The 25,048-nt window shown below is 39.3% G+C and overlaps 2 protein-coding genes across 8 annotated transcripts in view; both read right to left on the minus strand.

Annotated features, from left to right (window-relative positions):
• Window positions 1-25,048, minus strand: part of LOC128263884 (uncharacterized) — a 193,279-nt gene that overhangs the window by 18,931 nt on the left and 149,300 nt on the right. The window lies entirely within an intron of this gene.
• LOC128263883 (uncharacterized) overlaps window positions 14,586-25,048 on the minus strand; it is a 160,009-nt gene continuing 149,546 nt past the window's right edge. For 3 of the 5 annotated variants that reach the window (XM_052999158.1, XM_052999155.1, XM_052999157.1), the window contains 5 exons: window positions 15,469-15,684; window positions 15,299-15,410; window positions 15,086-15,241; window positions 14,865-15,032; window positions 14,586-14,813 (listed from right to left, as the gene is read on the minus strand). In XM_052999158.1, coding sequence (XP_052855118.1) covers window positions 14,647-14,813; window positions 14,865-15,032; window positions 15,086-15,241; window positions 15,299-15,410; window positions 15,469-15,675 — 810 coding nt within the window. In that variant the 5' untranslated portion in view covers window positions 15,676-15,684 and the 3' untranslated portion in view covers window positions 14,586-14,646. Of the gene's footprint in view, window positions 14,814-14,864; window positions 15,033-15,085; window positions 15,242-15,298; window positions 15,411-15,468; window positions 15,685-15,980; window positions 16,010-25,048 lie in introns of all 5 variants that reach the window. The other 2 variants (XM_052999154.1, XM_052999156.1) reach the window with 1 other exon arrangement.

The raw sequence follows: 25,048 nt of genomic DNA on the forward strand, positions 1-25,048 counted from the left end.
TCTACTAATTCAATTATAGTACATCAAGTTAAATGCTTAAAGTCTTAGGCACCTTCTAATAAACAAATTTTGACGACCCACCGTCACAAATATATATATAATTCAACTTTCTCATTAAAACTTAAAAAGAACATTCCAAATCGAATTTATCCATTGCCGATAATCATCGCCCAATAAAACCCGATTACCCAAATCGGAATTATCATCATCGTCCAATCTAGTCACACTAAGCAGCGCCTATATGAGCGGAGACACCCAGACCAGTCACTTGCGTTCCGACGACTCTCGCGGAAACAACAACTAGGAGGAATACCCGGGTAAGTGTTCTGGTAGTTAGTTTTGGTAGTGGTGGTGGATCCGTAAGAGTTCGGTTTGAAATTCGGCTCTACGACCTGGTGAGGATCACCGACGCCCGGTGTGGTTTAGGAATACGCACCCAGGCCCGGTCGAGGTCGCTGAGCCCGGCATCTCAGTGAGTTCCTCCCAGAAGTCACGTTTCCGGCATCCGACCCGGAAACGATGCGGAATAAAACGGCAGATCGAAACTAACGATGCCAGGCAGCTCGAAACTAACGTTGCCCTACATTCCCACATCCCACTAGAAAATCCAAGTAGTTCGTTCCTCTAAACGACCCAGAACATTACGAACCCGACGTACTCGAACGACGAGACACGACGACGCCAAGCAGTGCACAATCGGCCCTTCCGAAGCGCCGACACCAAGCAGTGCACCCAGCCACAACGCACCGTCGACTTCAAGCAGTGTATAATCGACCCTCCCGAAGCGCCAACACCAAGCAGTGCACCCAGCTACCACACAACGTCGACAATAAGCAGTCCATTCGGTCATCACACATCGGCCAAGCCAAGCAGTTCCTCGAACCATTGTACAGTGTCAGTAGCAAGCAGTGCAACATACGACCCTTCCGTAGCGCCGAACCCGCACACCAAGCAGTGCGATACTCAACGAGCTGCGATATACTCGGCCCTTCCGCAGCGTCGATATCAACAAGCAGTACCACATTCGGCCCTTCAGCAGCGCCGACACCACTTTGCAAGCAGTATCTCGCTCGACATAATTATAGTTAGAAAACGTAGTCTTAATCAATCGTACTATTAAAATATAACCATACTCTGTAGCGTTCAATTAGTGTTATTCTTTGGGGAAAGGGAGGTAAACCGATCAAAAGATGAAATAAATTTCTGTCTCGAACCCTGGCCACGGCGAGCTATTCCGCCTCCCAAAACAGGGTCGTTACAATGGCGCCCGAGCAAATTGAACACAAAAAGACAGAATCCTCAAATATAACTCGAGGCTGGATAAGCAATGCCAATAAAGCCCAACTGGAAGCCTATCTAATAGAATTCGAGGTCAAACCGGAAACACTGTGCGAGGACATGCAAAGACAAATGTCAGAATTTATAGAGAACGGCAACCACGGCGAGGAAACTATCAAACGCCTTTTAGAACTGGCTCAGAAACACGCAAGAAGCCCATCACCAGCACCTAACGGAACAGGAAACCAACCGAAAGGCATTAGTGGGACAACCGACACAGAGGAAAAACATAAATACCTGCAAGTGACGAACCCGATGGAGTTTGTCGAAGGAAAACCTGGACCTAAGCCCACAAGGACAGAAGGAAATAAAGTGGCCACGATGGGAGTAATACGAAGTTGGGGAGAAGAATACGACGGAACTGAAAACCCGGAAGAGTTCATTAGTAATACAGAGGAATAAGCAGAGGCATACGGCATAGATCTAGATCATGCAGCAGGGGCAATGGTAATACTTCTCAGAGGCTGTGCCTTGGATTGGTGGCACATCCACCCAAACCCGATGCCGTTATGGAGCACCTTTCGGAAAGAATTCCTAGAGTATTACAGGCCAACGGATCATGAGGAGAAAGCTATGGAAAGCATCACACATAGACACCAGGACGAGAACGAGCCAGCGATTCACTACGCTCACAGAAGAAAACAAACTGGAGTGGGTGTACCGAAACAGTCGAGTGGAGTTCAAGCGATATGCTAAACGTGGAGAATGCCAAACCCTAGCGGAATACCTCCGACTAGCCGAGGAATTCGAGACACTTCAACCACATGGGCACACAGCACAGCAGACAACGCAACAAACACCGGAAACTCGCTTGGGACATCAACCACCAGGAAGTTACTGGAGACCACCAAGGAACCAGTGGAGACCCCAAGAAGCACAACCAATACTTAACAGAGGCGTCACAAGATCTTGGGACATGAGCAATAGATGCTCGCGGTGCAAACCAGTGGGACACATAGCACGCGGATGCAATAGCCAACCAAGGCTGTTTTGCTGGGTATGCGGACAGGATGGAATACGAACAATTCATTGCTGCCGCAGGAATGAAGCGACGGGAAACGGAAGATGCCCATGGGATCAGAGCGGGCACCCAGGGCACACACCACACCCGCAACATCAATAAAATTCAACGGTCGACGTCTACTAGCACAAGTCATCATAGACAGCACAAGAATTCGCGGAGCAATTGACACAGGAGCCACACGGAGTTATATCGGCCATGAGATAGCCAGCAGAATAGCTAGACATGGAAAAAGAAAACAAGTAATCGAAGCCATAAGACTGGCAGACGGAACAAACAGAACGGTCACAGAGGCACTAGAAGTACCAATACAACTCGGGACACAAACAAACACTATTAGTCCTCGACGAGATGATCGGAGACCTACTCTTGGGAATAGACAGCGAAAATTAAAAAGAAGAAGAGGAGCCAACGCAGAAGCAAGAAACACAAGAGACACGGCATCGGATCACTAGAAACAGGGGATTTAACAGACGCACAGATCCAAGAGACCCTCAAAAGAGAGCTAGAGATGATGAGCCAAATCAAAGGAGTAAGTCACATTGCAAGCCAAAAAATCTTCATGAAGCACGACCGCCTAATTAAACAGAGGTACCTCCCTCGAAACCCAGCAATGCAGTCAATAATAAACAAACAAGTCGACGAACTCATAGCACAGAACCTCATAGAACCCTCACACTCCGCCTACAGTTCGCCAGTGGTAATCGTGGAGAAGAAAAACAAGGAATGGAGGCTTTGCAAAGACTATAGGCAACTGAACGAGCACTCTGAGCGAGACGCATACCCAGTACCACGAATGGATCACATTCACAGTAAACAGTACACTGCCTTTACGGTACCAGGGCGCGGACTGTTTCAGTGGAAAGTAATGCCCTTCGGATTACACACAGCACCAGCGACCTTCCAAAGAGCGCTAGACTCAGTCATCGGACCAGAGATGGAACCATTCGCATTCGCATACCTGGATGACACAGAGGTAACCGGACGCACGAAACGGTAACACCTGGCAAGGCAAATCTTAAGATCAACACAGTGAAATGCCACTTCTTTAAGGAAGAACTTAAATACCTAGGACACGTAATCAGCACAAGAGGTATACATACCGATCCAGAAAAGATAGCCGCGATCCTCAACATGCCAAGCCCACAGACAACGAAGCAAGTACACAGCTTCCTAGGGGTGGCCTCCTGATACAGAAGATTCATCCCGAACTTCACTGAACTAGCGCATCCGCTGTACAATCTGGTCAAGAAGGGGACAAGGTTCAAATGGACCGAGGAGACAGAAGAGGCGACCAAAAACCTTAAGAAAGCCCTAACCGAAGCACAGGTCCTGGCTTGTCCGGACTTTGGAAAAACCTTTATACTTCAGACGGACGCCAGTAATTACGGAGCAGTACTGACCCAAGAGTACGAAAACGGAGAACACGTTATTTCATATGCCAGTCGGAAGCTTACAAAAACAGAACAAAACTACTCGGCTACCGAAAAAGAGTGCCTGGCAATACACTGGGACATCCAGAAAATGAGGATGTACCTGGAAGGGTACCAGGGCTCGATCGAGAGCCCTTCAGGACGGATTGCCAGATGGGCATTGGCAATGCAGCCATACTCATTCGAGGTAAGCTATCGCAAAGGCAAGCTTAACGTCGTGGCAGACGCATTATCCCGAATGTTCGAGGAAGAAATACACGGAGCCGAAGTAGAGGAGGACGAGTGGATAAAACAGAAACTTCTTACAATAGAAAAAGAACCAGAAACCTGGCCAGATTACGCATTAATAGAAGGAAAACTATACAGACATCTACCGTCATGGGCCGCAGACGAGGATACACAACCGTGGAAGCTATGCGTGGCAAAGAACCAAAGAGAACGAGTGCTACGAGAAAACCACAGCGATGCTACAGCAGGCCACCTAGGGGTTAGAAAAATGAAGCACCGGGTAATGGCATCGTACTACTGGCAAGGGATGCACAGAGAGATATAACAGTACGTACGTCGCTGTGAAACATGCCAACGGTACAAGACCTCACAGCAGCAGGCAGCAGAGAAAATGCTAACAGAAATAGCAAAAGCACCCAGGGAAACACTCTGCATAGACTTCGTTGGTCCATTACCGAGGTCTAGTCACGGCAATAACATGCTTCTAGTGATGTTCGACAAGTTCTCCAAGTGGTTGGAGCTGGCAGCTTTCAGGAAGGCAACAACAGAAAGTGTATTAAAGGTTTTACGGGAACAGATCCTCACACGATATGGTACACCGAAAAAACTCATCTCGGACAACGGGGTACAGTTTACGAGTAATAAGTTTAAGGCACAGTTACAGAAATGGGGAATCGTCCACCAGTTTACAGCGCCATACACCCCGCAAGAGAACCCAGCCGAGAGGGCAAATAGGACAATAAAAACTATGATAGCTCAATTCTCCGGAACCGAACACACACGGTGGGATGACTGGCTACCCGAAATAGCAATGGCCATCAATAGCAGCAGGTCAGAATCAACAGGATACAGCCTGGCGTACCTACTATACGGACGGGAAATACGACTACCGGGGAGCCTGTATAACGAAACCACACCGGGATCCGGAATGGTAAAGGAAACGATAGAGGCAAGGTTGCAACGCATGATAGAAACGAGCAAACTAGCACATCGGAACATGGGAAAAGCAGCACAAGACCAAGCCAGATCATACAACCTACGGAAAAGAGACTGGGACCCAAAGTAGGAGATCTCGTATGGGAACGACAACACCCATTGCCAAAGGCAGCTATTGGGTTTGCAGCAAAGTTAGCACCGAAATACGAGGGCCCATTCAAAGTGACGGGTTTCGTTTCAACAGTTATAGCGAATAAGACATACGACGACAGGAAAAACACACAGAGCATACATAAACGAACTGAAACCTGTAGTAGAGAACGAAGTAGCTTGAAGTGATATCTCCCAACTAATCACCAAATGCATTGCTTAATTTTCAGAACGGACAAGAAACTGGAAAGCTCCGTAAAAAAATACCGGGAAAACCTGGAAAGCCTTAACCAGCAGCCGCGTCGAGTCATCATACTCGGGGCCGTGGACGTGGCAGGTCCAGCTGGAGGCAGAAGACCAACCAGGGCGGCACCGGTCGCAAGGCAGGCACCAGCTAGAAGAGAAGAAACAAACCCAACAACAACGACAATGACAACACAAGGACACGGAAAAGGAACAGGATACGACACGAAACAACCGCAACGGAATAGCCACAGATTAAGATCCCCACAGCAAAGGACATCCACAGGAATTAGACAAAACCAACTAATGGACAGACAGCGACCACAGACGGCATGGGTGAAGCCGAGACGCCTATCCGACCTATATAAGTACCTGGGAGTTGGTCCAGTGGATCTATCCGAGGAGTCGGAGGAGATGTGTGACGACTCACCGTCACAAATATATATATAATTCAACTCTCTCATTAAAACTTAAAAAGAACATTCCATGCCCAAAGCCAACAGCACCCGGTCACATTTATTCGACGAAGTTATCGATTGCCGATAATCATCGCCCAATAAAGCCCGATTACCCAAAGCGGGATTATCATCATCGTCCAATCTGGTCACACTAAGCAGCGCCTATATAGGCGGAGACACCGCCCCAGTCACTTGCGTCCTACGACTCTCGCGGAAACAACAACTAGGAGGAATACCCGTGTAAGTGTTCTGGTAGTTAGTCTTGGTAGTGGTGGTGGATCCGTAAGAGTTCGGTTTGAAATTCGGCTCTACGACCTGGTGAGGAACACCGACGCCCGGTGTGGTTTAGAAATACGCACCCAGGCCCGGTCGAGATCGCTGAGCCCGGCACGGTTTTCGTATCTCCGGCCCATCTCAGTGAGTTCCTCCCAGAAGTCACGTTTCCGGCTTCCGACCCGGAAACGATACGGAATAAAACGGCAGCTCGAAACTAACGATGCCCTACGTTCCCACATCCCACTAGAAAATCCAAGTAGTTCATTCCTCTAAAACGACCCAGAACACTACGAACCCTACGTACTCGAACGACGAGACACCTTCCGAAGCGCCGACACCAAGCAGTGCACCCAGCCACAGCGCACCATCGACATCAAGCAGTACATAGTCGGCCCTCCCGAAGCGCCAACACCAAGCAGTGCACCCAGCTACCACACAACGTCGACAACAAGCAGTCCATTCGGTCATCACACATCGGCAAAGCCAAGCAGTCCCTCGAACCATTGCACAGTGTCAGTAGCAAGCAGTGCAACATACGACCCTTCCGTAGCGCCGATCCCGCACACCAAGCAGTGCGATACTCAACGAGCTGCGATATACTTGGACCTTCCGCAGCGTCGATATCAACAAGTAGTACCACATTCGGCCCTTCAGCAGCGCCGAAACCACTTTGCAAGCAGTATCTCGCTCGATATAATTATAGTTAGAAAACGTAGTCTTAATCAATCGTACTATTAAAATATAACCATACTCTGTAGCGTTCGACTTGTGTTATTCTTTGGGGAAAGGGAGGTAAACCGATCAAAAGATGAAATAAATTTCTGTCTCGAAACCTGGCCACGGCGAGCTATACCGCCTCCCAAAACAGGGTCGTTACAAAATGTATAACTTAATACTAGTTCGTTTATATTGTATGAATCTGAGCACTTAAGGATATACAAGGCTAAACTGTGCTATTTTTATCAAAAGTGTTGAGAACTTAACAGTATTTTTAAACTTTTAGACCTTCTTGTAGAAGGTGATATTTTTGTTCCCGACCTGTTCGAACACTTATCCATTTTCGTTTAAATATTTTCGTTTTAATGGTTCAACGCATGCAAATGCTGTTATTTCTTTTAACTAATATATTTTAACCCATTGTATAAACAAAATATTCAAGCAAATTTTTTTTTGTATAACTGTGCCATTTTTTTTGCCGCAGCTGTATGTTATTATATCAGTATTCTTGATTAGCATCACAAAGAAAGTCGATCCGTCTGAGCGTCCGTTAGACTGTCCGATTCTACAAAGCCTTGTCGCCAATTTTTGAAGCTAGCTGAATGAAAATTTACAAAAGTCTTTTTTCTATTGCAGGTAGTATATAAGTCGGAAGGCGTCGGATCAGACGACTATATCATATATCTCCCATAAATTAAAAAAAATTATTTCTTCGTTGCTTTTAATTAATTACATACATACCACACGTACACAGCCAAAAAATTCCGCGAACAATTTTTACTTTTTCAAGATAATTGGGTGTTCCTGAGTTTCATTAGCTAATGTGTCCGCCGTATATTTAAAAATACGAAAACCCAATTTTCGGTGATATTTTGCTTTTTTGTTTTGTTGCTAAACACTGTTAATGCCCTACCACTATTAGATACCCGTTACTCAGCCAACAAACGAAGTTTCGGTGTTGCCATCTGTCGCACACCCAACCCAGTTTTTTTCCTTTTGTCTCTCTTCTTCAGCTATTATCGGCAAGCAGCGGCCCAACAGCGGCAGAGGGGCGGCAGAGGAGCGGCAAAGCGGAGGCAGAGCGGCGGCAAAAGGCTTAAAAACCCCAAGACTTCTAGCGATGGGTACGGTCGAAACACACACAGAGTCCAACACCATTGGTCTAACATGTTTCATACAGAAGATTCATCCCGAACTTCACTGAACTAGCGCATCCGCTGTACAATCTGGTCAAGAAGGGGACAAGGTTCAAATGGACCGAGGAGACAGAAGAGGCGACCAAAAACCTTAAGAAAGCCCTAACCGAAGCACAGGTCCTGGCTTGTCCGGACTTTGGAAAAACCTTTATACTTCAGACGGACGCCAGTAATTACGGAGCAGTACTGACCCAAGAGTACGAAAACGGAGAACACGTTATTTCATATGCCAGTCGGAAGCTTACAAAAACAGAACAAAACTACTCGGCTACCGAAAAAGAGTGCCTGGCAATACACTGGGACATCCAGAAAATGAGGATGTACCTGGAAGGGTACCAGGGCTCGATCGAGAGCCCTTCAGGACGGATTGCCAGATGGGCATTGGCAATGCAGCCATACTCATTCGAGGTAAGCTATCGCAAAGGCAAGCTTAACGTCGTGGCAGACGCATTATCCCGAATGTTCGAGGAAGAAATACACGGAGCCGAAGTAGAGGAGGACGAGTGGATAAAACAGAAACTTCTTACAATAGAAAAAGAACCAGAAACCTGGCCAGATTACGCATTAATAGAAGGAAAACTATACAGACATCTACCGTCATGGGCCGCAGACGAGGATACACAACCGTGGAAGCTATGCGTGGCAAAGAACCAAAGAGAACGAGTGCTACGAGAAAACCACAGCGATGCTACAGCAGGCCACCTAGGGGTTAGAAAAATGAAGCACCGGGTAATGGCATCGTACTACTGGCAAGGGATGCACAGAGAGATATAACAGTACGTACGTCGCTGTGAAACATGCCAACGGTACAAGACCTCACAGCAGCAGGCAGCAGAGAAAATGCTAACAGAAATAGCAAAAGCACCCAGGGAAACACTCTGCATAGACTTCGTTGGTCCATTACCGAGGTCTAGTCACGGCAATAACATGCTTCTAGTGATGTTCGACAAGTTCTCCAAGTGGTTGGAGCTGGCAGCTTTCAGGAAGGCAACAACAGAAAGTGTATTAAAGGTTTTACGGGAACAGATCCTCACACGATATGGTACACCGAAAAAACTCATCTCGGACAACGGGGTACAGTTTACGAGTAATAAGTTTAAGGCACAGTTACAGAAATGGGGAATCGTCCACCAGTTTACAGCGCCATACACCCCGCAAGAGAACCCAGCCGAGAGGGCAAATAGGACAATAAAAACTATGATAGCTCAATTCTCCGGAACCGAACACACACGGTGGGATGACTGGCTACCCGAAATAGCAATGGCCATCAATAGCAGCAGGTCAGAATCAACAGGATACAGCCTGGCGTACCTACTATACGGACGGGAAATACGACTACCGGGGAGCCTGTATAACGAAACCACACCGGGATCCGGAATGGTAAAGGAAACGATAGAGGCAAGGTTGCAACGCATGATAGAAACGAGCAAACTAGCACATCGGAACATGGGAAAAGCAGCACAAGACCAAGCCAGATCATACAACCTACGGAAAAGAGACTGGGACCCAAAGTAGGAGATCTCGTATGGGAACGACAACACCCATTGCCAAAGGCAGCTATTGGGTTTGCAGCAAAGTTAGCACCGAAATACGAGGGCCCATTCAAAGTGACGGGTTTCGTTTCAACAGTTATAGCGAATAAGACATACGACGACAGGAAAAACACACAGAGCATACATAAACGAACTGAAACCTGTAGTAGAGAACGAAGTAGCTTGAAGTGATATCTCCCAACTAATCACCAAATGCATTGCTTAATTTTCAGAACGGACAAGAAACTGGAAAGCTCCGTAAAAAAATACCGGGAAAACCTGGAAAGCCTTAACCAGCAGCCGCGTCGAGTCATCATACTCGGGGCCGTGGACGTGGCAGGTCCAGCTGGAGGCAGAAGACCAACCAGGGCGGCACCGGTCGCAAGGCAGGCACCAGCTAGAAGAGAAGAAACAAACCCAACAACAACGACAATGACAACACAAGGACACGGAAAAGGAACAGGATACGACACGAAACAACCGCAACGGAATAGCCACAGATTAAGATCCCCACAGCAAAGGACATCCACAGGAATTAGACAAAACCAACTAATGGACAGACAGCGACCACAGACGGCATGGGTGAAGCCGAGACGCCTATCCGACCTATATAAGTACCTGGGAGTTGGTCCAGTGGATCTATCCGAGGAGTCGGAGGAGATGTGTGACGACTCACCGTCACAAATATATATATAATTCAACTCTCTCATTAAAACTTAAAAAGAACATTCCATGCCCAAAGCCAACAGCACCCGGTCACATTTATTCGACGAAGTTATCGATTGCCGATAATCATCGTCCAATAAAGCCCGATTACCCAAAGCGGGATTATCATCATCGTCCAATCTGGTCACACTAAGCAGCGCCTATATAGGCGGAGACACCGCCCCAGTCACTTGCGTCCTACGACTCTCGCGGAAACAACAACTAGGAGGAATACCCGTGTAAGTGTTCTGGTAGTTAGTCTTGGTAGTGGTGGTGGATCCGTAAGAGTTCGGTTTGAAATTCGGCTCTACGACCTGGTGAGGAACACCGACGCCCGGTGTGGTTTAGAAATACGCACCCAGGCCCGGTCGAGATCGCTGAGCCCGGCACGGTTTTCGTATCTCCGGCCCATCTCAGTGAGTTCCTCCCAGAAGTCACGTTTCCGGCTTCCGACCCGGAAACGATACGGAATAAAACGGCAGCTCGAAACTAACGATGCCCTACGTTCCCACATCCCACTAGAAAATCCAAGTAGTTCATTCCTCTAAAACGACCCAGAACACTACGAACCCTACGTACTCGAACGACGAGACACCTTCCGAAGCGCCGACACCAAGCAGTGCACCCAGCCACAGCGCACCATCGACATCAAGCAGTACATAGTCGGCCCTCCCGAAGCGCCAACACCAAGCAGTGCACCCAGCTACCACACAACGTCGACAACAAGCAGTCCATTCGGTCATCACACATCGGCAAAGCCAAGCAGTCCCTCGAACCATTGCACAGTGTCAGTAGCAAGCAGTGCAACATACGATCCTTCCGTAGCGCCGATCCCGCACACCAAGCAGTGCGATACTCAACGAGCTGCGATATACTTGGACCTTCCGCAGCGTCGATATCAACAAGTAGTACCACATTCGGCCCTTCAGCAGCGCCGAAACCACTTTGCAAGCAGTATCTCGCTCGATATAATTATAGTTAGAAAACGTAGTCTTAATCAATCGTACTATTAAAATATAACCATACTCTGTAGCGTTCGACTTGTGTTATTCTTTGGGGAAAGGGAGGTAAACCGATCAAAAGATGAAATAAATTTCTGTCTCGAAACCTGGCCACGGCGAGCTATACCGCCTCCCAAAACAGGGTCGTTACAAAATGTATAACTTAATACTAGTTCGTTTATATTGTATGAATCTGAGCACTTAAGGATATACAAGGCTAAACTGTGCTATTTTTATCAAAAGTGTTGAGAACTTAACAGTATTTTTAAACTTTTAGACCTTCTTGTAGAAGGTGATATTTTTGTTCCCGACCTGTTCGAACACTTATCCATTTTCGTTTAAATATTTTCGTTTTAATGGTTCAACGCATGCAAATGCTGTTATTTCTTTTAACTAATATATTTTAACCCATTGTATAAACAAAATATTCAAGCAAATTTTTTTTTGTATAACTGTGCCATTTTTTTTGCCGCAGCTGTATGTTATTATATCAGTATTCTTGATTAGCATCACAAAGAAAGTCGATCCGTCTGAGCGTCCGTTAGACTGTCCGATTCTACAAAGCCTTGTCGCCAATTTTTGAAGCTAGCTGAATGAAAATTTACAAAAGTCTTTTTTCTATTGCAGGTAGTATATAAGTCGGAAGGCGTCGGATCAGACGACTAAATCATATATCTCCCATAAATTAAAAAAAATTATTTCTTCGTTGCTTTTAATTAATTACATACATACCACACGTACACAGCCAAAAAATTCCGCGAACAATTTTTACTTTTTCAAGATAATTGGGTGTTCCTGAGTTTCATTAGCTAATGTGTCCGCCGTATATTTAAAAATACGAAAACCCAATTTTCGGTGATATTTTGCTTTTTTGTTTTTGTTGCTAAACACTGTTAATGCCCTACCACTATTAGATACCCGTTACTCAGCCAACAAACGAAGTTTCGGTGTTGCCATCTGTCGCACACCCAACCCAGTTTTTTTCCTTTTGTCTCTCTTCTTCAGCTATTATCGGCAAGCAGCGGCCCAACAGCGGCAGAGGGGCGGCAGAGGAGCGGCAAAGCGGAGGCAGAGCGGCGGCAAAAGGCTTAAAAACCCCAAGACTTCTAGCGATGGGTACGGTCGAAACACACACAGAGTCCAACACCATTGGTCTAACATGTTTCAGAGCGACGTGACAGACGAGTTAAGTGGTTTGCGGTTTGTGGGCGTTAAAATGGGCGTGACTCCGTTCGCTCCGTAGAAAAAAAAACTAGAAGCTGCATGCCAAATCCCAAATCTCTAGCATTTGTAGTTTCCGAGATTTCGACGATCATAGAGGGAGAGGGAGCATGGTGATTCCATTGTACACTTACCGGATTCAATCGACGACAGGATTAAGAATATTTTTGAGCTTGCATACTCATTTTTTAACAATATTTTTCTTTGTTTGTTTTGTAATGTAATTAATTTATTAAAATATATAATTTTATTTGTACGAGGACACTTCACAATCACAATATAGGAGTTGATGTAAAACTTTAAAAGTACTACTTTAAATAAAACTTTGAGACTCATTATTAAACTTGAAATGAGCTAAGATCAAGTTTCTGTAATATGCAACTTTAAGTTGTAACGTTTTAATTAGTTGATGAATACATCTTCTTAAATTTAAGATTAGAAACTCAAGCTTAAAGATGTTCCTTGGATAATAAAAAAATTTGCGTGGGAAGGGATGGTGGTGGAGGAAGAAAGCATGATCCTCACTATGAAAGGGGGATAAATGTGGGTAGTATCTAGAAAGGGACTTCAGTTCAATTCCAAAGTCCTTAGAGTTCGTTAATACCTTTGCGTTCGTTAATATAAGCAGCAGTAGCAAACAAATATAAACTACAACATATAAACAATAATGACTAACAAAAACAAATAAAAGGATTCCTCAAAGAATTTGGAGTGGTCATGATCAAGGAACTTCAGTCTGCCTTGGAAGTAAATCAAAATGCATATGCTATTATGCCCCTGGGTCGACGATGATGTTAGTGAGGGACCGGATACGTGTCAATGCCACCAGCACCAAACCTTAGGTTGAAAGCCATGGATATAATGCGAAAATATTATAATCTTAACTTAAAAATGATAAACAAAATACGAAATAAGGAAACTTAAGTTTTTTAACAAATATTTGTTAACAAATTTATTTTTTATTGTAAAAGCAAAAATTATATAACATTTTTAAATCAAAAAATTAAAAATATATTTTAAAACTGAAATTTGAGTGAACATGTTATTGGGTGGTGCTCAGGCAAAGGGTCCCCTATTCAAGAGGTGGGGGTGTTTCTTTTCAGTGACATTTACGGTCACCTGTCAGCTGTTTGAACACATATACGCGTAAACCGATTTTGCTAATTAAGTGACCACGTCCACGTGTGAAACAACACCTGATCCCCTAAAAAGGTCGCTTGCGCTTGCTATCAACCACCAGTTCAGCACACTATAATTGCTTGATCAACTCCCCTATTTAATTCATTTAAGTTCCTATTCCACCCGCGAACCTTATCGTCAGCCACTTAACTAAGATTTATCGCTTTCGCCATCTGCTCACCCCATTTCTTAATTGAAATAGTTTTTTATCAACCACCTGTCTTACACCTTTAATGACTTTTAATTAATTCACCCCACACTCAACACACTACTTAATCAATTTACGATCATAGTTAGCATAATTTATTATCCTCCTGTCAAATTAGCATAATTTTTTACTCCATTAACGAAATTAAGCAGAATAACGAAAATAAGCAGACTAACACATTCGTTTTACGAATTGAAGTCGAGTTGGGCAATCGAAAGCTAACTCGGTAGGAAACTGGGGGCAGAGTGGAGAGCACATTGTACACGACTTTGTCAATTCTTTATTAAATAACCAATTTGTTTTATACGAGTTTAATAATTAAAGTAAGGTCTGTATATTAAGAATTATTCTTTCTAAAAAATAGGTATACATATATGTATATAATAATATATAAAATGTAAGACCCAAAGGATACAATTCAGTCAAAGAGGGTAATACATTAAGTAATTATTTTCTTTAATAGTTGTTTTATAAAGAATTTGTTCATTTCTGATTTGGAGAATAAATCGAAAATGCCATCGATTGTTCCGACTTTTCATTAAAGTTATTAATTTGTGATTTAAAAAATTAAACCATTTCTCAGCTTCTTAGCTTGCTTACATTGGTAAAATGTATGTGCTGTAAATAATCACTCAAAAATTTTTGTCCCTAAATAAATACGCATTTCGAGTTTGTTATTCCTCATAATATGTGACATTAAGAATAAATTCTAATCGTTTTTAAAAACGTTATGATTTTTTATAATTTTAAAAGCTACGTAGATATAAAATAACACATATTACATATTATTAAAATGATTGTATTTTATATTCGCGTTATATTGATTGAATCATTTATAGACTCCCTTCTTAACAGACGTTTTGTATCATTTTCTATTTCGATCGGAGATATTCCAGTACTGCGGTCATTTAAATAAGGAGTGTCCTCCTCCACAATTTTTTCGAGAATAACATCACCTGAGCTGTTTAAGCCTGAAAAAATGGTTAGTTACTCTTTCACTGAGCAGGTGTTATTTATTTTACCATTTCTTGCAACTATTGGTCCATTGCATATGGTTTCTGTAGAACCACAATTTACGATGGCAACATCAGTTGGAGAAATGTTACGTCCATTTTTTTGTAAGGCAACAGCCTTTCGAGCATGGCGCGTGGTCAATACACCAGTTTCAACATCTCGCTCAAGTCGGTGTCCTATATAGTAAGGAATAAGTTTAGAAAAACTTGCATCAAAATAAAAAAAATACCTGAGCGAGATCTTGTCAGTTGCCGCTGCACGTAGTCCTCAAGGTCCTCCTCCTCCTTCCGACTTATAAGGCAGTTTAAAATTAGTAAAAATAAACCCAATCCGAGGGAAAATAATCCGGTGCAAGTAACTTCATTCCACCAGGCTGAGCTAGTACCTTATTTATTGAATGACTGATATGAATTAAATATAGATATATGGTATCATGACTTACTAAATACATTCCAGGACATAGTTTCATCTGGAATAATACCGGCGCCGCACAGAAAAACTCCAAACACAACGAACACAATACCAATATGCAACATTCCAATACTGGTAACAACCTATATGATCAATTTAAAAATTAATTTAATACTTTAATTTATTCACCAAAACTTAAACCTGGCTATCAAGCATTCCTGTACCAGAACTAGCCACATGATGGGGATGGTTATATTTGCGTCTCATAGATCCAGTTGGAGAATGAAAAGTTTCTCCACTCTCAGAGCTTTGTGTGCTGTAGCGCCTTTCTCGTGCTCTTTTTTGCTCATCTCTTCGTTTTCTTTGCCGCTTAATCGCCATTGCGGAATGAATGCCAACTGAATGCATTTTTTAATTCTAAAAAATAATTTTTGTAGCAAACATTGGCAACGCTTATTAAGAAAATTAAGAAAATATGTTGGCAATGTTCTTTTTCTCGTCCGCACTGCAAAGTACCTTAACATGATAATAAGGAGGAAAATAAATTTAAACAGACGATAAATTGCTTTTCTATAAAAAAACAGCTGATAACCAATAGTATCAATACAATACAATACAAACCAATTTAAAATAATGTTTTATGAAATTGTCAAAGTAAAAATGATACAGGGAATAAAACACTTTCTCTTATAAATCAAAAAGGTGTCATCTACCTAGGCTAATGTGATCACGGTTGATTTATCTGGAAAATAGAAGTACAGACGAGAGTTCTTAGAAAATGTTAGATTCTAACGTTTTTTAACTTTTCAGTAAAAAATAAGGATACAAAAACATGAGTATGTTTCAGCATACGCAAGGATATGTGAACCTAAAATTAGTGCAGATTTAGTAAAAACAAATCACATGATATTTTTAATATTTAATAATTCTACTAATTCAATTATAGTACATCAAGTTAAATGCTTAAGCTTTTTGGAATGTAAAGAAGTCTAAATCGTTATGGAAATATATTGCACTCTTTTTAGTACATAAGTATTCTTTAATTATTTCTTTTTCTAAAGTTTCAGTCATTTCTTTATAAATAATTTAAATTTTTAATTTGTGATAATATTGTGTTAACTCGATTTGTCTGGAAAAATAATTAAATGGTCTTTCAGTTATGTGGGCTGTTGCATTTGTATTACTGGATGCTTCGTCTGGTAGATTTTCCTCAATATCATCTGTAAACATATTTTCTTCTATTTTTGTCCTGGATAATGCGTACATAATTTTCTTATTCTGGCAAATATTTAATCTGGAAATCAAATTCGTTTAATTTTATTTTCCATCGTTTTAGTTATTCAGCCAAACTAAAGGTTTATGATCGCTTAATATTTCAAAAGACCTACCGAATAAATATGATCTAAAATATTTGGTGGCCCATACGATTGCTAAAAGTTCTTTTTCAATAGTCGCGTAATTTATTTCATGTTCGTTGAGGGTTCTGCTAGCATAACAGATTGGTTTGTGATTTTGTGACAATACTGCTCCTATAGTTAAGTTGCTTGCGTCCGTTGTTAGAGAAAATGGTTTATAAAAGTCGGGATAAATTAAAATTGGGTCTGAGGTAATTAAAATTTTCATTTTGTCGAATGCTTCTATGTAAGGTTTTTCTTTAGTATTAAATATGGTACCTTTCTTAATTTCAATGTCATTGGTTTTACGATATGTGCAAAGTCAGGTATGAATTTTCGATAAAATCCACACAATCCTAGAAAAGATTTAATTTCTTTTGGTGTTTTTGGTATTGGGAAATTTTGTATGGCACTTATCTTTTCTGGATTCGGCTTAGTACCTGTAGTAGTTACTATGTGGCCTAAAAATTCTGTTTCTTTTTTCATAAGTTCACATTTGTCTAGTTGAAATTTTATGTTTGCTTCACGTAACTATTTAAATACATTTTTCAATGAAAAAATAAATCATCTACCAAACAATCTTTATGGATTAAATCTTCTAATAAGTTATTCATACATCTTTGAAAGGTGGCGGGGGCGTTTTTGAGACCAATTGGCATTCGTGTATATTCGTAATGACCGTGTTTTATTGAGAATGCTTTTTTAGTTATTGACTCTTGTTCCATTTGGATTTGATGAAATCCTTTGGCTAAATCGATGGTAGTAAAATATTACCATCTTCCCAATTTGTACAATATTTCACCCATTCTGGGTATCGAAAATTTGTCATTGATAGTGATCTCATTTAAATTTCTGTGATCTACTACTAATTTATACTTCATCTTGCCTGATGCATCGCTCTTTTTTGGAACTATCCAAATGGGTGAGCAATAGGGAGATTTTGATTTACGAATCAATCATTTCATTTATTTGCTTATTAACTTCTTTATCAAAGGTTTGAGGATATTTGTATGGCTTCCTATATACTAGGTCTTCATGTTTGGTTTGTATTGAATGTTTAATGGTACTTGTAAAAGTCAAATTTTGACTTTCTTTGTTCTGTATGTCATTATATTCAAACAAAACTTTCTTTAAACTTTCTCTTTCTTCTTCGTTAAAATATTCTAATCTGTATTAATTGCATTCCTTTAATTCATAATTAATGGCAAAATTAAATTATTGATCATTTGAAAAGGTCGAACTCTGGCTTTTTAGTGCGGTCTTATCCTCTTCAATCTCTTTTTTAACTGATGGTGGACAAAGGCATTTTACTGCGGTCTTGTCCTTTCCCATATCATGTTCATCAAATTTTATGTAGAGTAATGTGTTTCTTCTTCATAGTTTATTTTCGCTTTACTTTCTTTCAAATAATCTCTACCTATTAAAATATCATAATTCTCAAAAAATTTATGTAAATATAACTTATGTTTAGCTTGGCAGATTTTGCATGGGCCCAATATTATACTTTTATTTAATTCCGTTGATCCATTTATTGTGAATACTTTTAATTTCTCTTCTTGTTCTTCGTTATTTCCAAAATTTTGCGTAATTAAATTGATCTATCATAGCTCTAAGAAGTTTTCCTTTAATCATTTCTCTGACACATGAGCAACACATTCTGTATCCGAGGCAATTTGCTGAAAATTTACGTCCATTCTATTCTGTGCACTGTCATTCTCTCGTTGTCTCTTAACAGGTGTATTCGGAGAATTATTGGACGTTTATGCCTGCAAATTTAAGGGGTTTTGGGCCCTACCTTGATCTAGGTTCCTCCTATACTCATGATAATTTCCCTGACTTTGAGGGGGAATTTGATTTCTGTTTGGTGAACTTTGAGGATTTGTTGAATTTGAATATTGAGTATTTCTTGGTTAATTATTATTATTGTTTCTTGGATAGCTATAGGAATGGGAATTATTCCTCTGATAATAATAATTTTGATGTGTATTTCCCAAATTTCTTCGACAATCATTGAGCCTGGGTTTATAATTATCAAAAGGATCTGCCTCCCAATGGCCTAGAGGACCATTGCTGCTTCTTTTAAATTTGCAAGTGTTGTTATATCTTTTTTGGATAAGGAATTATACAATCTATCGAGAAGTTTCCTTTCAATACAATCCCTTATTGTTTTCTTTTAAGAACTTGTGTAAATTAACTTATCTGTTGGATCTGATTCTAATTCTAACTTATTATGTACATTTAATGATCTGGTTTTTAGTTCATTTACGAGTTTACTGATGCTTCCTTTATAAGGGGTGTCGCGAACGTGCTGTATGATGTATTGGTTTTTTCCTCTTCGATGACTGCTTGCGCGGAATCGATGATGGTCCTTTCAATAGCTCAATAGATGATGTGGATTTGCCGAACACTACTCAGGCTACTCTGGCAATGTAGCGACATAATTCCGATGGATTTCTGTCGAAATAAGGTAGCTCTTTGATTTGTCCGATTAGTTGATTCAGATGAATCTCAGACAACTGCGGTAGCACTGATAGATTTGCCATGTTTAATGTTCTATGGTTTTTGTTTTCAATATTGACACTTTTTTGTTTTAAGCGCGTATTGACCGAATTGGATATTATTTATTTTATTTCTGCGTGCGAAAATTAAACATAGATTTTTTGGCGGATCTCGATATTTGTCTTTTTGTATATTCACAGAATTTTCGCTGATCGGGATATACTAGTCGTATAGTAATATCCTTTAGATTATCAGTACCGACGACTTTTAAAACGACTTCAAGGTCATTACGTCTGCGCCAGACAAGTCTCAAACTGAACTTCTTTGACGATCATACCTCGGTTTTGAGCTTAAGAGCTTTCTATGAGTGGAGTTGTCGTTAATTGAGTGAGTTTTCTAATTGCCCTTTGGATTGTTGATTGATAATGCACCAGCTACTCAATCCGATTGTTTAGTCTCGAATCTTGGTGATTCGCTCGCATGGTAATATTCCATTGAAGGTCCGAAAGTGTGGGAACAAACTGATTTGATTCGTTCTGGATGTTTAGTCTAAGGCTTGGGTACATTTGCAATTAGATATTGGCTGATTGGGGTAGTAAGGGTGTATGTTTATGTGGTCGTGTGGACATGTGCATAAGAATTATGTGGGATTATGGATATGTCACTATATACATATCTGAAAGAAAGGTATTGCAAAATTAATGGCCTTTTATTTCAAAATACACATTATGGATGGATTAAATCTGGTTGTTCTAAGTCTAATGGTAGTCACTCAATAGATGCAACTATTATTGAAGTACAAGACTTAGAGCGATTCTGGGAATTGGAAAATTATGATAAAAATAACATTGAAACTGAAATTTGTGAAAACAATTATATTAGGTTTATTGTTAGGATTCCATTTAGGGACGATACATCCTTACGGGATTCAAGGCCACAAACAATGGCACGGAGAAAAATTTTCAGCGGAAAAAAAACCTAGAGATGAATCGTTTATGGAAGAATATATTGATCTTGGACATATGGCTGAGTCGAAGAAGGAGGGAAAATATTACCTACATCACCAAGCCGTAGTAAGTGACTCAAGTCTTACCTCAAAATTAAGAATAGTGTTTGACGCTTCTAACCACAAAATTAAAAGTTGTGTCTGACGTTTCGGCCAAAACTACTGACAACAAAAGTCTTAATGTCATAATGTGGGTTTAACCTAGACTCCAAAAATAAATTTTTGATATCATTTTGAATTGGCGTAAATGGGAATACGTTAAATCAGCGGTCATACCGACAGATTTTTATTGATGACAAAGATCAAGAATATAAATACATATTATGGAGAGATTCTCCTGAAGATAAAATAAAGTTCTATAAATTAAAAACTGTAACCTATGGTACTGCATCTGATTCATATTTGGCTACTAGAGTTTTAGTAGATATAGCAGTTAAGTGCAAAAATAAAGAAATTAGTAATATAATTCGAGATGACTTCTACATGAATGATCTCATAACAGGAGCATGTTCAGCGAAAAACGCCATAAATATAATAGAGCAGATTTCTAGCAAGCTTAATAAAGTCAACCTGAATTTATAGAAATGGATTTCTAACAAACGATAAATATTAAATGTTTTAGAGGAAACAGGCGATAACAAGATAATAACTATTAAAGAAAATTAGTTTGTCACAACGTTGGGACTTCAATGGGAACCCCTAAATATATAATTTTAAATTGAAAGTTAGCTTAGGGATTTCTAAAAAAGAAAATAAACGAACAGTTCTTTCCACACTATATGATAACGTTTCTCGATTAATAAAATTAAAAGCGTTAATCTGAACTATCAAATTATTACTATGTTCAAAAGAATTAAAAAAACAATTCAAAAATAGAGAAGTAACATTTATTTTGTAACATAGTCGTCCGATTTTAATGAAATTTAAACCGTAGTTCTGAAATATTTTAACAATTTTTTATCTTATTGAACTAAGTTTTTTTAAAATTATATTTTCGATTGCTCCTATGGGAGCTATATATAAATGTCGCCGATCCGGCTTGTTCCGACTAATATACCTGCAACAGAAGGACAACTTTTGGGAAAGTTTTACGGAGATAGCTTTTAAACTGAGAGACTAGTTTGCGTAGTTTATAGAAATGGATTTCTAACAAACGATAAATATTAAATGTTTTAGAGGAAACAGGCGATAACAAGATAATAACTATTAAAGAAAATTAGTTTGTCACAACGTTGGGACTTCAATGGGAACCCCTAAATATATAATTTTAAATTGAAAGTTAGCTTAGGGATTTCTAAAAAAGAAAATAAACGCACAGTTCTTTCCACACTATATGATAACGTTTCTCGATTAATAAAATTAAAAGCGTTAATCTGAACTATCAAATTATTACTATGTTCAAAAGAATTAAAAAAACAATTCAAAAATAGAGAAGTAACATTTATTTTGTAACATAGTCGTCCGATTTTAATGAAATTTAAACCGTAGTTCTGAAATATTTTAACAATTTTTTATCTTATTGAACTAAATTTTTTTAAAATTATATTTTCGATTGCTCCTATGGGAGCTATATATAAATGTCGCCGATCCGGCTTGTTCCGACTAATATACCTGCAACAGAAGGACAACTTTTGGGAAAGTTTTACGGAGATAGCTTTAAAACTGAGAGACTAGTTTGCGTAGAATCGGACGAACAGACAGACGGACGGACAGACTGAGAGACTGACAGACGGATATGGCTAGATCTACTCTCCGAGACTTGTTTGCGAAGAAATGGACGGACAGACGGACGGACGGACGGTCTGACGGACGGACAGACGGATAGACGAACATACAGACACGGTTAGATCGACTCTCCTAGTGATGCTGATCACGTTTTTTTGTTTTGTTTTTTTATGTTAATATTTTTTATTTTGCAAAACAAAGTTAAAAAATTTGTATTTTAAATAAAAAACAAGAATGGAAGTAAACTTTGGATAGCCGAAACATTTAAATTTCGATTTATTTGTGTTTATGTTTAAAAACATCGAAGCTATGATTTTCAACTATATAATTCGATCGTTCCTATTACAGCTATATGATATCGTTTTCCGATTTAAATATTAAGCGCAATTCTGAATTATTAAACTAAAAAAAAACAAAATATTTAAAATTATAAGGTAAGAATATTTTCATTTTTTTTTTTTTTTAATATTTCGATTGTTTGCATGGGAGTTTTACGATATAGTCGGCTGATTTAAAGCAATTAAAACCGTTAGTGTGAAATAAAAAACCAAGACCAAATCTCAAAAAACTAAAAAAAAATTTAAAAAACAACTATCAACATATTTATTTTTTTTGTTTACGATTGTTCCTATGGGAGCTATATACTTGAGTTGTCCGATCCGGCTCGTTATGACTAATATACTACCTGCAACAGAAAGAAAACGTTTGGGATGCAGATAGCTTTAAAACTGAGAGACTAGTTTGCGTAGAAACGGACGGACGGAAAAAACGGACAGACGGACATGGCTAGATCGATGCTACTGATGCTGATCAAGAATATATATACTTCATAGCGTCGGAAATGTCTCATTCACTGCGTTGCAAACTTCTGATTGAAATTATAATTCGCTTTGCAAGGGTTTAATAACAGATTGTTTTCCCGGTGCAGCTCTACTACTTTATTGCAGAAATGGAACTACCAGTTTTTATACCCTTGCAGAGGGTATTATAATTTCAGTCAGAAGTTTGCAACGCAGTGAAGGAGACGTTTCCGACCCTATAAAGTATATATATTCTTGATCAGCATCCCTAGTAGAGTCGATCTAGCCATGTCCGTCTGTCCGTCCGTCTGTCCGTCCGTTTCTATGCAAACTAGTATCCCAGTTTTAAAGCTATCTGCATGAAACTATCCCAAAAGTTGTCTTTCTATTGCAGGTAGTATATAAGTCGGAACGAGCCGGATCGGACGACTATAGCATATAGCTCCCATAGGAACAATCGAAAAAATAAATTTAAAAAAATTATAACTTTGCTGTTTTTTATTTTTTTTTTTATTTCTCCGACAGAATGTAATGGTTAAATATTTCAGAATTACGTTTTAAATTTCATCAAAATCGGACGACTATATCATATAGCTCCCATAGGAACAATCGGAAAAAAAATACAAAAAAATTATAACTTTGCTGTTTTTTAATTTGTTTTAGTTCTTCGACATATAGTAATGGTTATATATTTTAGAATTACGCTTTAAATTTCATCAAAATCGGACGACTATATCATATAGCTCCCATAGAAATAATAAAAATATATAAAATAACTATCTAATAATTGAGCTGCAAATCATCATAGCTTCAATGTTTTTAAACATATACGCAAGTAAATCATAATTTTAATGTTTTCAAAAATATATAATTCTTGCAATAGCTGCAAGGGTATATGAACTTCGGCTTGCCGAAGCTTGCTTCCTTTCTTGTTCTAATATTTTTTTAGTTCGTGATTTAGTTATGTCTTTTTATTTCAGTGTAATAAATCGGGCTATTACAATGAAAAAAAAACATTTACGTTTTTAATTTAATTGAAATCGCCGTATCATATATCTGCCATAGAAACGTTTCAATAATTAACCTGAAAATTTTCTTAGCTTTAATGTTTTCAAACATAAACGCAAATAAATGTTTAAAAGAGTATTACATTTTTGCAATAGCTGCAGGGGTATAAAACTTCGACTTGCCTTTCTTGTTTTTTAATTGCTTGGCTATTTGTTTAATGAATCTTTTCCTTTCGGATACTAAGAATAGGTGTATCAAATCTTATGCTAATAACCTTAATAACAGCTGTATGACTGGTACTGAGTTATAGAGGCCCTGAAAATTATTGCTGGCTTGGAAGGTCGTTGCCTTGTCGGCGGGTTCAGCTGGAAACCCGAGGAAAGATTCTTGGTAGATGATTTGGGTGGGCAGAGAGTTTTTCATTGTAGGTGGAAAACGATACCATATAGCTGTCATAGGAATTATCGAATAATTGAGCTGCAAATCAGCATAGCTTCAATGTTTTTAAACATATATAAAATTAAATCATAATTTTAATGTTTTCAAAAATATTTAATTTTTGCAATAGCTGCAAGGGTATATGAAATTTGGCTTTCTTTTTAAAATATTTTTTTAGTTTGAAATTAAGTTATGGTTTTATACTTCAGAATTTCCCAATGTAAAAAATCGGTGTATTACAAAAAAAAAATTGAGAAGTAAAATTTTTTTGTTTGTAATATTCCTATTTTTCACATGGGGAACAAAAAACAAATTTTACTTCTCAATTTTTTTTTTCTTGTAATGCTTTAATAATTCAGAACTACGTTTTTTATTCTATTCAATTCGGAACGCGGTATCATATAGCTGCCATAGGATCGTTAGAATAAATTAGGTGAAAATCATCATAAATTCTATGTTTTTAAACATAAACGCAAATAAATCAAAATTTATACGTTTAAAAGAATATATATATATATATATAAACTTCGGCTTGCCTTTCTTGTTTTTAAATTCTTTGCTATTTGTTTATTGAATCTTTTCCTTTCGGATACTAAGAATAGGTGTATCAAATCTTATGCTAATTACCTTACATACAGTTGTATGACTGGTACTGAGTTATAGAAGCCCTGAAAATTATTGCTGGCTTGGAAGGTCGTTGCCTTGTCGGCGGGTTCTGCTGGAAACCCGAGGTAAGTCCCTTTCAAGATGATTTGGATGGAGAGAGAGTTTTTCATTGTAGATGGCTTTTTTTGTCTATTTCATCTTTTACTGAGAGAACGCCGAGGTTCCTGTGGGTGAATTTTTTTAAACCCAAAAGTCAAAAAGTTCCATGAAAATGAAACTTGCTATTAGAATCGAATTTTGAGTGA

Source organism: Drosophila gunungcola, unplaced genomic scaffold, assembly GCF_025200985.1.
Source record: "Drosophila gunungcola strain Sukarami unplaced genomic scaffold, Dgunungcola_SK_2 000024F, whole genome shotgun sequence".
NCBI lineage: Eukaryota > Metazoa > Arthropoda > Insecta > Diptera > Drosophilidae > Drosophila > Drosophila gunungcola.